Source organism: Pelodiscus sinensis, chromosome 6 (assembly GCF_052426305.1).
Source record: "Pelodiscus sinensis isolate ZL-2025 chromosome 6, ASM5242630v1, whole genome shotgun sequence".
NCBI classification, from domain to species: Eukaryota; Metazoa; Chordata; order Testudines; family Trionychidae; genus Pelodiscus; species Pelodiscus sinensis.
In genome coordinates this window covers 43,434,455-43,450,855 of record NC_143057.1, presented here as the reverse complement: position 1 = coordinate 43,450,855, position 16,401 = coordinate 43,434,455, and the positions used below count along the sequence as shown (strand labels likewise).

At 39.9% G+C, this 16,401-nt stretch overlaps 1 protein-coding gene across 5 annotated transcripts in view; it reads right to left on the bottom strand.

Annotated features, from left to right (window-relative positions):
• Positions 1–2,265: 2,265 nt before the first annotated feature.
• Positions 2,266–16,401, bottom strand: part of DAPK1 (death associated protein kinase 1) — a 130,704-nt gene continuing 116,568 nt past the window's right edge. For all 5 annotated transcript variants that reach the window (XM_075931798.2, XM_075931800.2, XM_075931799.2 and 2 more), the window contains exons 22-26: positions 15,094–15,291; positions 12,559–12,697; positions 10,614–10,734; positions 6,451–6,639; positions 2,266–4,682 (exon numbers count right to left, since the gene is read on the bottom strand). In XM_075931798.2, the coding sequence (XP_075787913.1) occupies positions 3,450–4,682; positions 6,451–6,639; positions 10,614–10,734; positions 12,559–12,697; positions 15,094–15,291 (1,880 nt within the window). In that variant the 3' untranslated portion in view covers positions 2,266–3,449. The remainder of the gene's footprint in view (positions 4,683–6,450; positions 6,640–10,613; positions 10,735–12,558; positions 12,698–15,093; positions 15,292–16,401) is intronic.

Here is a 16,401-nt window from a genome sequence, read left to right as displayed (position 1 = left end):
TGGTGGCCACTCTGGGCACAACAAGAAAACTCCTCTCCCTCCCCCCACTCCACCTCAAGCCCTTCAAGGGATAGACTCTGGCCACAGTGCTCGTGCCAGCTCCAAGCCTGCCAGCCCAGAGCCAGCAGTCGCTGCACCTGACCCAGTGGACCCAGCATGAACCAGGTAGCCAGTGCCAGCCAGCCCTCAACCGCTCCCCAGGACCAGTCTGTCAGCTCCCAGGAGCCTGCCAGAGGCTGGAAAAGGCGGGAGTCTGCCTGGTCCAGTGCAGAGATCAGGGACCTAATTCAGGTTTGGGGGAATGCCTCCAACGTCCATGATCTCCGCACTAAACAGAGGAATGCAACCATCTACAGGCAGATGGCTGCCAGCCTGGCCACCAAAGGCCACATACAAACTCAGGAACAGGTTTGCATGAAAATAAAGGAGCTGTGGCAGGCATATGCCAGGGCCACAGGTGGCAGTTCCCAACCAGGGGCAGACCCAGACCTCTGCCCCTATTTTGATGCTGTGGACCGCGTCCTGGGCGACAGGACCGTCCGTGCCTCCCAGGTGATCATTGACCCTGAGGCAGAGCTTGCTGCCTCCTGCTGCTCCAGCCCCTGTTGCCTCCCCAGCTACTGCTTCTCTTCTCACTCCTTCTCCCCCTCCTGCTTCTTCCTCCCCACACACCCAGGGACATTGAGGTTCCTGCACCCGCGGTGCTGGGAGACAGTTGGGCGAGCGAGACCCCCAGCCCTGAGCCCTAAGCTTCTCCTTTCCCTTCCTCCCCTGGCTTCCCCCTGCCAGCACTCTCCTCCAAGGTTTCCTCCTCTCCTCTCCCACCTTCTTTCCCCAGTCTCACCTCAGTTTCATTCCCCCACCCATCCCAGCTTTGTTCAATAAAGAGGCTTTGTTGTAATGAACACGTCTTTTATTGTACAGCAGAAAGGGGAGTTAGGGAGGGGTAAGTGGAAGGACACGAGGAAGGAATGAGGCACAAGCCCCCAGTGGGGCAGGCACACCAGGGAGACTGTTACTGCCTGCAGAATGTATTGCCAGGCTCACAGCAAGACGTCCAGGAGAAGCACCAGAGTGCCCAGGGGCGGCTCCCGGCTCCATGCTGCAGAGTGCTGTGGTGTCCTGAGTGAGGGCAATCAGAACATGCAGAGGAAAAAAATGCTTTGCTGTCCCTCAGCGAGGTAGGCAAGCAAGCAGGGAAACTTGAGAACCGGCTGTCCAGGGGGGTCCCTTTAGGCACAGATCTCAGATAGCCGTAGGCATCAGCCACACAAGGTAACTTCTGACCTGATGCCCTGCCAGAACAGTTCTGGCACACCTTAAATGCAACTCAGTGTCCTATCAGTGTGGATACACTATTTTGAAATAGCAAAGTGCTATTTCGAAATGCATTTTGTGTCTAGACATGCTATTTCAAAATAACGCTGTAGTGTAGACATACCCTAATGGACATTGCTATGCCACCAAAACACTAGTGTTTTGGCAGTTATAGGGGCAAAAAAAGTCCTTTTACTGACACAAGAGATCTCTGCAGAGATGCACGTGAGTTTGTAGGTAAAGTTGACCTGGCATATCTATACTAGCAAACGCTTTTCAATGACAATGACAAGGTCAAAGATGAGTTCATCAGTAATTTATCTGACAATTCTAAAGCCGCACTCATTTCTCCAAACAGAAGACTAGCACATTACTTCACTGTATCCCCTAACTCCAGGGGAGTTTACACATGTCTAGCAAATTATTTTACGCACAATATTCAGCTCTGCCTTCATGGATAGCACAGATAAAATGGCGCAAAAACAGACAAAATTCAAACATACATATTTTTCAAGTCCTAGAGCTCTCTAATTCACCTACTAATGCAAAGTGGATTTAGAAAAACTGCGCTCATTAATAAAAAGTAAAGTTAATTGTCCCCTTCCCCTGCACCAACTGGTGGTAAAGACTGATTCTTCTTCTTGATGATGACTTGTACTTTCTAATTTATTCTCCAATGTGCAAACAAAAGGCGTCAAAACGGAAAAGTTGCTCTAATTTATAGCACAGAAGCTACATAAAAAAATCCACCTCCCAGCATTCTGGTATTTTTAGACTTAATTGTGGAAGGTATTGAAAGTCCCCAGCTCCCACTGAAATCAAGATGAAAGTGCCCAGAATCTCATAGGAGGGGTATAGGCCCTGTAGGATTACACCCTTAAATAATAGTATTTTGACCCCTTGTGGGTTAGAGAAATGATTGCTCCCAGGAAATAAAAATGAAAAGGCTGCAATAGGCAATAGTTTATTTGTTAAAAAAAATCCTTTAAAATTTTACTACGTCTTAAAGATTAAGGAAAAATAATACTATTAATATATATATATACACACATACAGTATATATGTATATACACACACATTGTACCATTAAAATTACATGCTTTTCAGAACAGAGCAAGTCATGTCCCCTCACATCGATTTTAAGTTTCTGATTGCAATAAACCATGCTTCCTTTTTCTTTAAATCATCAGTACAGGAAATAAGCAAACCAGGGTCTAAAAGTGGAAAAACTATATTATGCACAAATGACAACTGACAGCTATACAATTATTCTTCTTCTGAACTGAACGTTTTATGCATGTCTTGGCGAATTCTATAACTCTGAAGTTTTACCTGAGATGTGTGAAAATAATGACGCGTGACAGTAGGTTTAACAGATTTTTTTCACATTATGGTTCAATCGAAAGCAAAGCTGATTGAGTATTACGCATTTGTACACACTATCAACATGAGAACTCTTCATAAAATAATGAATTTCTCTTTATCGAATATCTTAAATCTGCAGGTGAAACAAAAAAGGCAAGCACCACTTGCAATGATCAACATGCAGACAGTGAAACAGAGGTAGCATTTTCTTTTAAACGTCAGCAGAATCACTCAATTCAACCACACTCTTTTCTGCAAAAGGCACTCACTTTTTCTCATTTATAAATAAAATGGTGTTGAATTCCAGCAAATTGACCATAAATGTTTTCCCCCCTACAAATGTAAAAAAGTTAAGCAAAGGATATGATGAAAAGGCGAAATAGGGCATAAGAAAACACATTTTGGATGAATGTGCAACTTTTTTTTTTCCTTTTAGGAAACAATTTCTATAAAAAACCCAAAACATTATAGTACATCACCCAAAAGTTAGACTTCCCAGTTAAAATGGCAATATTAAGCAGCACATTGTATATCAGAATATAATTGTAAAACACCAAAAGTACACCAGACTTTTAATAGCTAAAATAAAAAGCAACAGTTCACAGTTAAAAGTAGAAAGATTTTTCACATAAAAGGTGGTGATAGGGAGGGATAAGGACCCTCCATATAGAATTTATAGATATAAATTAAATGTCTAGAACATCATTTTGTACCCTTTACCACTTTCTGCAGTTTGAAAAGACACTGTCCATGCAAAACTTTTGTTCTTACCGTGACACTACTGAGCTAATTGAATTATAAGATGTCCCACTGTTACAGCTTGATGCATAGGCTTCTTGGCCATTAGCATCTAAATTCATTTTGAATACAGATGATGCCTTCAGTAAAAAGTCTGCTGCATCTCTGCGGCCTAATTCCCTCAGTTTAGACATTAGGATACCTATAGTGCTTTCAGGGGCATTGCTCCATTCCTGCAAAAGGGCATGGACTGGACTTGGGAGAAAAACATTTTGACTTCCATTGTTTGTATTGTATTTTGCAACGAGATCAGGAAGGCCCAGGTTCATAGCAAGAAGGCACCAGTCCTTGCCCATAGGATCAGGTGGATCCAAAAGTCGACTAAGTTTCCTCCTTGTAAGAAGATTAATATCAGAAGCATGAATATCCATTCCTAGGCCTCCCTGCGAGTAGATGTCCAGACATCCAAAGCACAATATACTGCTGAAGCTTTCTTTATAACCACCCATGGTATTAGTCAATGAGGTCTCCTTTTGGCTTTGTGCCCGGAAGAAGTCTCGAGGCTGATAGACCATCACTGGTTCATGATGTTCCCTCAGCTGCTGAGGGCTAAGGTAATGTTTCACAGTCAGCAGGCCTGGTAACGTTGTGGCCATTAAATTATCAATGGTACTACAAACAGAATCCAGAAGTAAGCAGCACTTGATCTTCTCTGTTTCCAGTCCTCTAACTTGAACCTCGATACCCTGACCATGGTTGACCAGCAACACTAAAAGCTCAGCCCCACGATTCACAATCTTTGATCCATTTATCCAAAGACGTATATCTGCATCTCCTTCAGCATTCTGTTGATGAATCCACCGACACAGGTTCACCTGAACTTTATGGAAAATTCCACAAGGGAATGGGGTGAGGTGTTCCACAGGAACAATTCTAACACCACCATAAATCAGAACCTCATCCTCCTCATCTGTCCAAGACCTGTGAAGACTATCAGTCTTGATTAGCGCTGGAATATCCACCATTGCTCCACTGCTAAGATCTCTAGCGCAGATATCCATGGCATCCAAAATCTGTATCAGTTCTTCCACATCACTGTCTGATACCAGACGCTGGATGTCCTCTATGGTATACCGACCTCTGTAATGATGTAGGGCTTTGGGATTCTCCACTGATAGGATTTTTCCAAGTACATTAGAGCAGAGCCAGCGAGGATCCAGGAGTACCACATCTTGGACAGTTTCACTCTGCATGATGTTTATCTGCTCAGAAAGAGGAAAGTTATATCTCATGAGGTACAAGTGAAAAATAGAGCTGCTCTTATGGCCTGTTCACTCACCAGTCACACAACTGAATCATGAAAGATGTATCATGAATCATGTAGAAAGATAACAGTGCATTTGCTTCCTCTCATTCATAAAACAAAAATTAGGATCCAACTATTGACTTGTTTTATTGAGAAAACCATCAGAGCACAGGGGAACATGGCTCTCAGATTTATTCCAAATTATTTCAGGAGAAATCTCTACACTTCCAACAATTTCCAATGGACACAAAGCATTCTGACCTAAAATGCAGTTTTTCCAAATTTGCACTGACAGCAACTGAAAATGGAACAGCATTTTTGGCTTGATTTCAGAGCTGCTCACATTCAACTCTAAGCCACCAGATATGCAAGGGTTCGGATGTCACATCCAAAATTCAGACCTGCTCCTACCTGCATTATTCTTTTGATTAAATGGAATTTCATGTTGGTAAAAAACTAAAATGAGCCACAAAGAGTAGAAATATAGCACAGCAGTTATAGCCAAAAATTAGTGGGAAATGACAAGTGAGGAAAGCATTACAAGCCTCCTTAATAGGTATGCAACTTTGAACAAATGAATGCTTTGCAATACCCCTACATATGATGATAATGTAGCTACAGCCAAGTAAGCCTATGAATAAACTGTATTAGCTATTAGCTCATTCTAAGTTCAACATTTTATTTCATTCTTTTCCTGAATATTTTTTTTCCATGAGTATAGTCTAAACACAGAACTTTTTAAAATAAATAAATGTTCAATGAAACAAATACACAGGATCCAAAAGAAAACTGAAGTTTGTATGGGTTGATTTGTATAGAGTATATTGTCTTGGAATGGGAAAGTAAGGAAGAATTAAGGAACTGTGCTGAGAATTTAGCAAGATTGTTAGTTCAGAATGCTCTTCTTTATCTGGAAATTCAACTTGTTAATTCTGAGATGAAGTGGCAGAAAAATGCTGCACAAGATATTTATTTATTTACATAAACAATAATGTGAGCTAGAACTCATCTGCTGATTCAGATTTCTAATTTTACAAACAAAATCTGATACCAATTAGTTCTTCACTCCACTTCTGTGAAAGCTGGTCCTTTTATTCAAGGAGTATCTGTCTGTACACATTTGCCACAGATGACTTCAAAGAATGTTTTTCTTTAACCAGATCTGAAAACAATTTATTCAGCCATTTTAACTCACATTTTGTATTGAAGTTGCACTATGGATGAACTACTAAGGGCTTGTCCACACTAAGTAGTCAGTCCAGAACTAGATATGGTATGAATTGAAAATGCAATCACTATTCTGGAATATCTCCCTTTGTGGACACGCTTATTCTATACTAAGGCAAGTCCCTTTTTCAGAATCCACATTGACAAACCAAACTAGGAAGATGTGTTCATCTCCCCCCTCTCCTTCACAAGATTTATTTTCATGTTCCACCCACCAGTTACTCCAAGAAGCTTGATGCATTTTCCAATTCTACATTCCTATACCAGAAGCCACTCTCATGGTTACGCACTCTACTAACTTATTAGGATTTTCTTCATTTTTTCCACTGAATTAAAGGAAAAAAAAATAAAAAGGGGCAGAAAATACACTTTGATTCAGATAGGTTCTGGCTTTAACATAAAATCAGATCACTGATTCTAAATAATATCCAATAATATCCAATGGAGTTTCACCTTTGTCACTACATAATTATGCAATTTGAATAAAAATTACTTACTTCTCCTATGCTATGCAACTGCTGGGCTATATGCCGTAGATCATCTTCACTTGCTAATGGATTAAGCTGTTCCTGTACGTCATAGACAAACTGCTGTAATGACATCAGCTGGTTGGGTCCAATCAGCTTTCTCCAAGAAGGGAGGGTGGAGATAATTTTCTCACAGAGGTGAGTCATAGGAGGACAAATCTAACAAAATCATAGTGAGGTTAATTTATAGTAATATTTCCACTATGATAAAAACTGGAAAATTTAGAAATACACTTGTGTATTACACAGCTGGAGAATTTGCCACAGAATCCTTTTGGATGAAAAATGTACTCCAGAACCTAAAATTTCATTTAAGAATCAATTTCTAGCCACCATGGTTACAAAGACAATCTTAATGTGAACCAATTCAGGGCTGTCTTTCTTAATCTGTGCATAAACTGAAACAATGATTTTGAATAGTATCAACTCCCCCATTCACCTGGGGATCAAGTCAAACAAAACCAAAAAATTAAAATAGCAGTTAATCACTTCACTACTGATCATGTAAGACATCACAGTAAGATGTTTATCATGAAATCCCCCAAAGTGTCCCCACACTTCCCACATGTGAGAAGTCCTAATAACGTCCTGCCCCCACAACGTCTACAACAACTGCGGTTGCAAATAGTAGGTCACTGAAAACTAAAACACTGGGGCCAACACAAAATAGACTGACTATAAAAATAACCACCACCTACGCTACTTTACCAATCATATTTTACAGGTTCATGTTTAATAAACTCATTTTTAAAATACAAATGAAGCAGAGATAATAAATAGCATAGATATGGTGCCAATGCCAGCATAAACCTGAAGTATACATGCAACCTACACCAATGTAAGAAGTTATCCATTGCTGTAGTAACACTACATTTCCCAGCATTCTTCTGTCAGCTTAGCTGCGTCTACCCCAAGTGCTGGCAAAACTGTAGGCTGGCGCTGCTAGAACGCTCAGAATTTTTCATATCTGTGGTTATGTTGATCTAAATTTTAAGTGCAAATCAAGCCTAATGGAGCGCTGCTGTAGAATTTGTCAGTTTAACCACACAGTACAAGATCCCTTAAGCTACTATCCCCTTTCCCAACTAGAATCTGGGAATATCTTTTTCAGAATACGACTCTAGGAAAATTGTCTACATCTGATTAACATATTTCTGAAATTACACTGCCAGTGGTTAAGTAACACACAGTCTACTTGCATAATAAAAATACTGGAAGTGTCCATAATACTGTTTTGTTATTTTAGGAGTCACTGAAGTCATAAAGCTGGCTGAATTATGAACTGAAATCACAGCTTTAAACTGCAAGTCACAACTATTTTATTCTATTTAACCCCCCGCCCCCACCAAAAAAGGCTTAGATTTACTAACAATTTTTTAAATATGGGAGAAGGTTTATGGAAGATTATGCTCTCTCTCCTAGGACACCTCTTTGGGGGGGGGGGGTCTTCATTCAGGACACATTGTTTTCATAGGGAATTATTGGTCCCTTATTGAAATTTGTGCCATTGGCCAGATTAACACAGTGGTTCCCAACAGCTGGTCTACAGTCCGCTGGCTGCTGGGCTGTGGCAGCTCTGGGGGCAGGGCCTGGGATACACTGCCCAGCGCCTCACAACAGTCGCAGCGGGATGGGATGTTCTATCCTGCCATTCAGATAACCAGCACCGGGCAGGGGCGGGGTCTCTTACCGGACACAGAAGAGCAGTTTGTTGTGCGATGGGAGGGCCGTACAGAGCCCAGCATGGTAGCCTTAGAGCAGCCATAACCCAGGCAGCAGCGCTCAGCTGGGGACTGGGAGGCAGCACAGGGCTAGGTGAGGGAAGTGGGACAGGCACTGATGGCTCCAGGGGCAGGGTTTGTGTTTGGGCTTTGGGTGGGTGGGGGGGAGGCTCTAAGATGTGCAGGGGCTAGCATTAGGGGCAAAGGTAATACTGGGGAGCTTTGGGGCAGGGCTAGTACTGAGGAGCTCTAATGGGTGGAGGCTCACACTGGAGGGCACTGGAGCATTGGGGTGGGGAGCTCACATGGGGGGCTCTGGGGCAGGGCTAGTAGTAAGGAGGCTATAGGGGCAGGGCTGGCACTGGGGGGCTCTGGAAACAGGAGGCTGGCACTGGGGGGCTCTAAGGAGCGGGGAGATGGGCACTGAGGCATTTGCGATGGGGGCTGGCACTGGAGGACTCTGAAGTTGGGAGGCTGGCACTGGGAAGTTGAGTGCAGGGGACTTTTGGGTTAGTGGCTGGCGCTGGGGGATAGTAGAGGGGTGGGGAGTCTCTAGGGGTTAGAGATGACACTTGGGGGCTCAGGAGGCCAGGGTGTACCCCAACCCCAGCGCCACCATGAACAGCCAGCTTCAGTGGCTCTGGGGGCCGAGGCTTTAGGCAGACTGGTAACATTTTATTTGCATATTCAGTATTTGCATAATGAATATGCAATTATGCAAATAAAATGTTACCAGTTTGCCAAAAGTTTGTGAATGAATTTGCCGGTCTGCAGTATAAAAAAAAGGTTAGGAACCACTGGATTAACATATTAAAGTCATTACAAATCAACAATCAATCATCGCAGAAAATGTACAGCTTTCTACTTTACGATTCATTGCTTGGAATTGATGGATCAGAGTCCCTTGGCTCCCACAGACCACAGTGTCAGCAGGAACTGAGAATTCATACCTACACTGGGATATTTATGATTATTTTGTTTAAGCTGAACTGGGACTAATACCACTGGTAACTGGACTTTTTTTTGACACCATGTCTGTTAAACCTGTTGTATGCAACTTTAATTGATGCTTCGGTAAAATAGGTCCAGCCTACTGAGAATTGCTAACACTAGAGCTCCCACTAGAGCAAACACTAATTCAACTGAATAGGTGTTAACAACAATGGGAATTCTTTAGCAAAATCTTCTGTGCAGACAAAAACAAACTTATTGCAGAGATAAGAGGCTGTAAAATGGTTTTGTAATTGAACTGTAAGCCTTACAAAAATTAAATAAGACAACCTGGCCCTGAGCTGTTAGGATGAGATAATATAAAGACAATGATGCACATCAGAAACCTGTGATTAATAAAGAAATAACCATTAAAAAGACAGTAACAGAGGAATAAAAAAACTTTAATGATCATCATAAGCCTCTGTGAACCCAATCTTCACTGAATAGTGAAGTATCTTCTTTAAGCTCACTTAAGCTAGAAAAAGATATTTCCATTAGGGATGTTAATGTGTACTCAAGTACACCCTTAACCAATAAGTCCGTGCTCAATGGTAAGCCCCCTCAGTTTCACACAGCCCCCTGCTTCTGTATAAGAGGCAGTGAGGAAGTAGGTGGACAGGTGGAAGAAGGGGGCCAGTGCGCATGGAATGCTGGCTTTTAAGCAGGCTCCCATGCAGCTGCCTGCCAACCACTACCCCCACATGTAAACATGTAACTGTTGGAAAATTAAACTGTTACACATTTCAGTTACACATTTAGACAAATACACACATTTTAACATCTCCAGTTTCAATGATGGTGCTGTCAAATTAAAATATTTCAAACACAAAATATTCTTCTAACTTAAAATTCTACCTGTGGTCATCAAAACTAAAGATATTTATATTTGCTCTTTATATTTCTTGCTGACTTTTTTGCATTTTCTCACACTAGACAATAAGAATCAAATTAGTAGTTTCTAGACAGTTAGATTGCCTGATCCACATGCATTGATATGACACTGCAGTATCCTGGTTGCAACACAACAGAAGCACTTTAGAAAAAACAAACAACCTTTTCTATTAGGATTTTTTTTTTTAAAAAGTCAGATATTTGTATTAGTCTTCAGTTTTATAAAAACTGATTTTTACAAAATTCAAATTTCAGCCTAGTTTGACCTAACAGGGCACCTCTGAAGAGCAGGAAAAAAACCTTTTTTTCTATTCCCTTCAAACCTCAGTGTGTGGAACCTCATTGCCCACTTTAAGTGCCTCTAGCTACCAGGGTGTTCAAAGAAGAAAAACTGCACCTATTCCCCCTGAACTCCATGCGGCCCACCTGTTATGTCTGAGCAGCAAGAAGCCTGTAATGACTTCCCCATGCAAATTCCCTTCAAACCAGAATTTCACAGAAATTGGCCCAGCCTTCAGCACTACTCACAGAAATTATCTGGCTTCTTAATTCTTGCAGGTGATTCCGAAGAAGCTTCATATCTTTAGAGCCAGATGCTCCGGCATCCAAAACAAATAATTTGTCCAAAATCTGAAGATCATTTCCAAACCTAAGAGAAACACATGCAGTATTTATTTCTAGTCCCAAACCAAAATGTATTTGAATTTACCAAAATGTAAATTTGTTTTAAAAATCACAATTTTTTTTCCTTTAGCTTTAAAGGAATCATGAAAAATGGAATGAACATGAACAGTAAAAAGTTAAATACTCATTAACATGCACAATATGATATGTAAAACATACAACTGTAAACTAATATTTAATTAAGATAAAAAGAGTTGTTAAGATTAAAAGTTACTCTCATGTAAGCAGCAGCAAAGTGCTCCATATATGTTATATGAAGGGTATTACAGAAGAATCAAGGGATAGTAAGTAGACATATTAGTTACATGGGTTACAGCAAGCAAATGTACTGCTAGAAAAGTGATATCAATGATTTGTTTATAATAAGAACCACATGAGCTGGGCTCATGTGAAATGGCTTTTTTAACACTCATTTTTTAGACTGGCCAGCCACAATTATATTTGTTTTTACAAGTTTAGCAATGAAATGTCATTTGCTGACAAATGCCAAGGATTATACACAGATATCTTTTGTTCAATTTCAGTAGATAAGGATATTGCCCTAATAAAATATACACTAGACATCTGGGGGATTCAGCTTAAGACTAAATCTCGTTACACCCTTCTCTTAACAGACCCTACTTAGAAGGCCTGAATGGTTCCCCTTACCATGCTATTCCTATGAATTGTGTATAGTTTAGGAGGCTTGTTTGTGAAAATACCTAACCCTGAAAGCCAGTGCTATTCTCTCTGCAATTCAGTTTGGTTTAGGTCAGACTTTCCAACATGTAGAAACACTTGTGGGTTCATTCTCTTTTTTGTCCATATTGCCATGCAGCTCTTCAGAAAAAAATGTATAAATACACCTGTGTGATTTATTTTTGTATACTACGTATCTTAAATTAAAGGATAAAACTCCACTGTGTCTTAACATTGCAACATTTATAAAACAAGTCACCCATTTTTCTCAGATGTTGCCTCAAGACTTAAACTTACAGGTGTTAGGCAACCTACTCATTTTATAACCATCAAGTATTTTCCATTTTTTCCACAAAACTATATTGCAAGACCATTTTCACCATAAAAATCAGCAACCAAAGCAAAGTACTGGATTTTCTTTGCTCCTATACAGATGAATGAACATTTTCTAAATGACTGTGAACCCCTCAAATCAACAACCAGCTTTGGCATTTCCACGTTTTAATACAGTAATTCCTCATTTAACACTATAGATATGTTTCAGAAAATGATTGTGTTAAGTGAAAACGTGTTATGCTCGGTCAATTTTCCCACTTAAAATAATGGAAAAGGTGGGGGTTGCATTTCAAGTGGTGGTGTCTGTTGGGATCGGGATACAAGGTTGGGGGAGAAAGGGGACTGGGTTACAGCAGGGAAGGGAGGTGCTTGGTTCTGGGGAAGAGAAGGAAAGAGAGGGAAGGGAGATTGAGTTGAGGGAAGCCCCATGCAGCCGCCGGTGACAGGCCAGCTGGGGAAACCCAGCCTTCGGCCTGCAAGCGGGGGCGGAGGAGAGGGGGCAAGGCCTCTGGCGAGGGGGAGTCAGCAGGGAATGGCGCAGCGAGTGGCGAACCCTCTGCCGCTTTGCAGGGAGGCGGGGGAAGCCCTGCGCAGCCACTGGCAACAGGCCGCCTGGGGAAATCACGTTATTCCGGGGACGGTCATGTAATTCAAAAAACATTCCCTTAAAAAAAAATCGTGCTATCGTGAAAACATGTTAAGCGGGCACGTGTTAAATAAGGAATTACTGTACTGCATTTAAATTTTTTAAATAACACATGGCTCCTCTTCTCACCTGTTTCTGATTTCTTTCAGCAATGACATGTCTTTGTCATATCCAAATTCTCCTCCAACAGGGCGAGGAAGATTCACAATATCTGCATGGGTGGCCACCAGGACAACATGTAATGGATTTTTCAATCTTCCACCAAAAGCTTCACGAGAGAAAAAACACACATTCAGAGTACAATAATTTCAGGAAAAGTGCTCTGACTGTACCCTAAGGCAGAGGCGAATCTTATATTTTTGACAAACTTTATGAATTCACTTGCCAACTTAACCCCCCCCCCTAAATCTTAAGGGCTGTTTGTTTGATGTGATTTTTATTTATAGTCCATATATATATGGATGGCTTGCTCTTTCAAATAATGTTACAGATAGTAACACTATACGACTATTTTTAAAACACCATAAATATCACCAACACTACTAACAATTCAGCTACAAACTATTAAACTATTTTGGGAACGACATTTTAAATCAGTAACAGATCAACTACTTGCAAAGATTCTTGGTAATTCTTTGGATGATCTTTAATACTACAGGATGCAAGTTAGATGACTGTAGGGAGAACACAAATTATCTACTTCATTCATACTGTGGTATGAATGCAATTGTACAGTACTTACACAAACAATGAACTCTCACTTAGGTGAGAGGTAAGTAGGAAAGCCTGGAAGATACCATGAAAAAGAATGAGAAAAAGAAAGATACAAATGGCACAAGAATGAGGTGATCATATGGAACATACATTTATACAGCATGTGCTCTAGCAGATTATCCAGAAAAAGAGAGTCGAGTTGGTCAAATTTTACAAAATACAGGTCAAGTCCTGTGATCTTCATTTCATCCTCACCCTGGCAAATCATCAATTAACTTTATTCACTCTTCAAACTCTGGAGACTTCAACAATTTTGCCAGAGTGATCCATTATGCTTACACCACACAAAAATACCCTTTTATAAGTGTGGTGATAAAAAAATTAGTGTTGTGACCTATAATGCAAGCAGTATTCTTTTCTGACCTTTTTTTTTTTTTTTTTTTTTTTATAAATAAAGGACCTAGTGGAATTGGCTAGGAAACTATTCCAAAGCTTTAAGACTTCTGTTAATATAGGGTGACATTTTGTTAGCTAGTTGAAGGATTTCCTATAAACTATTAGCAGCAAGGTCATCAAGTTGAACAACTTCGTTAGTTACTGTACTATAAAGTTAAACTGACATAACCAAATATGATTAATCATTTTGCAGGAAGAATTGACCAAGTTTAGTTCTATATTTGGCTGTATCACATTTGGATTCTAGGAACTGCTGAAATATTATATTAACTTAAGCTTAAGTATTAATTTTTGGCAAACTCCCGAGTCTTCATTACACAACGATTTGGATACCAGTTGGATCTAAATGCTCCTTTTTTTAAAGCTCCAAATGAAAGTGAAAGTCTGAACTGAACTCTCCGAACTGGAGGAAGGCAAACCAACATAGGCCTGTACTAAGTTCATAAATTAGGTAGATAAAATATCACTTGGGCTCTGAGATAATGCATTTAATATTAGCCAAAGTATCAGTAGGGAATTTTCAGCTATAAATAAATATTTTGATATGTCTACCAGGTGATTTTTATCACTTAATAGGCTTTCTTTTTCCATACATGTCTAATCAGATCTATTGGCTCCAACAGAGTTTTAGTTGATGAAGCCAAGACAGAATCTTGGGCTTGGTTCTTCCATCAAACTGTCAGAGTATATGTGGATGAATGCTCAACTTCAATAAAAGCTAAATAAATTGGTATAAACCACAGATGTCCTTAAGAGTAAGATGTCCTTAATCTTAAAAAAAATACAATTAAGTCGATTGGTTTGATTTACAAGCAATTCCAAACCACATAAGCAACTCAAGTATTAAACCAGAGATCTCATTTGAAAACAGAACAAAGCCTTAGCAAATGTTAAGCAAAGTTTAACACAGATATTAGGCTCTGTACACACCAATGCTTAAAAGGAGTCAAAGTAATTTAAAGTCTAACTATAAGTCCAGCTCAACAGGTTTGAGCAGAACATGCAGAAGTTCACCATAATTTTAAAACCCAATCTGACAATTTTAACCCATCCACACTGGCCAACCCAGCTAGTGCTGGAAATCAGTTTAGCTGGGGTTGGATTTAAACAGAATTTAAGCAATGTTTCCACACTTAGTTTAAAGACCCAGTGCATTTGTATCCTGTATGTAAACAAACAGTACACAAGAACGTCAAAGTAATTCTCTGGCATGAAACTTCAGTTTAAGGACTTAGGGAACAATTTCAGAACCACACAAGGCTCTCTACACTATTTAAGCATAAACCTAAACAATTTTAGTAAGGTTAAGTGCATGTGACCCTGTTTAAACCCTCTGCTATGAGGGAGAAGTTCACCTCTATACAGAACTCTTTTTTAAAGTTGATATCAGTGGAATGCAGGAAAATGAACAAGGGACAGGACTCAAAGTTACAGGGAAACAAAGGTTTTTATCCCCCTTGCACAGAAGGTATATAGACACACAGTTTTGCATACCTATGGGTTCCTCAATTGGGACCAGCGATTTCAGGAAATTAAGCCAAAAGGTCACTTGGTTTAATTGGATTTCATAAGGTTCTTCAAGACTAAAGAGCACAATGTGAATTGTGGTGGGATCATTCGCAGCAAAATAATCGTAACAGCAGAAATATACAGGATTCCCAGAGAATTCCCACACGCTGAAATCACCAATTCCTGTAAAAGGGAACAGATTGGTAATCAGGTCAAACTTCTATTAAGAGCTCTCTTCCTTTAATATTGGAGGCAATGTTTTTCCAGGGCTGACATCTGGAAGCCACATGTAAGTGTCTAGAAGTCACAGACCCATGCAGTGTCAAAAACGTAAGATAGAAGATTATTCATAAATCTGTCCATTTTGCTTTATAAAATTGAAGCTGCTGGCAAATCAGAGTAGGCTTTAACAATCACATTTTACTTCTAATTACTACATAAGAACAGCAAGGGTGGGGAAATGGATTAGTTTTCTGATATCTATTTTTGCTGCAGATGTAAGATGTGTTAGCTTTTTACAGTTCTCTGAACCTGACAAAGCATATGCACGTGTACCAATGTAGTAATGTTACTAGTACTCTAGAAAAAAACTGGAAGCATCAATTATGCTACAAACAGAATGTAATGGAATTCTATTCTTTACAATGGAATAGTTCCTACTCACAATCTGCAGTGTAGCTATAACACATTTTTAACCTAAATCCATTACATGATTGTGCTGAAAGAGAATAACTTTGGACAAGTGCTGATTCCATGCCAAGCTGCTCATCACATAGAGTACATGTTTTACAGCATGTTGCATTTATAAAAATATTCTTCCACCTAAGATTAAAAGTGTAAACCCCATTTGATCCTGGAACAACTGATTTGGTAGGTAAAACATTACCCCGATTTGAGTTTAACTTGAGGGGAAAAAAAAATCAGGTAATTTACAATGGGACAAGTTGATAAAACAGTTTCATGTGAAAGTTGTTTGTGGCAAGGACCAGTTATAATGACTATGCACTCAAAGCATCATGCACACCTAGGACAACAGGCAAGTAATAACGGTTCACTCTTGGTCCAAAACGTTGTGTGTGGAGTGGTTAAAAAAGTACCTATAAATAAATAAATAATACACAAACCAGTCAATATTAGTAGTGCCTTTATAATGTATTGAATTTCACAGAGCTATATGTAGGCCTAATCTCTGCTTTTTTTTTTTTTTTTTTAAAAAGGTATACCCACTGAACTAGTGGATGTGGCTCAGGGTAATGCTCAAAGTAGAGTTTAAATTTAAATATTTAAAACTAG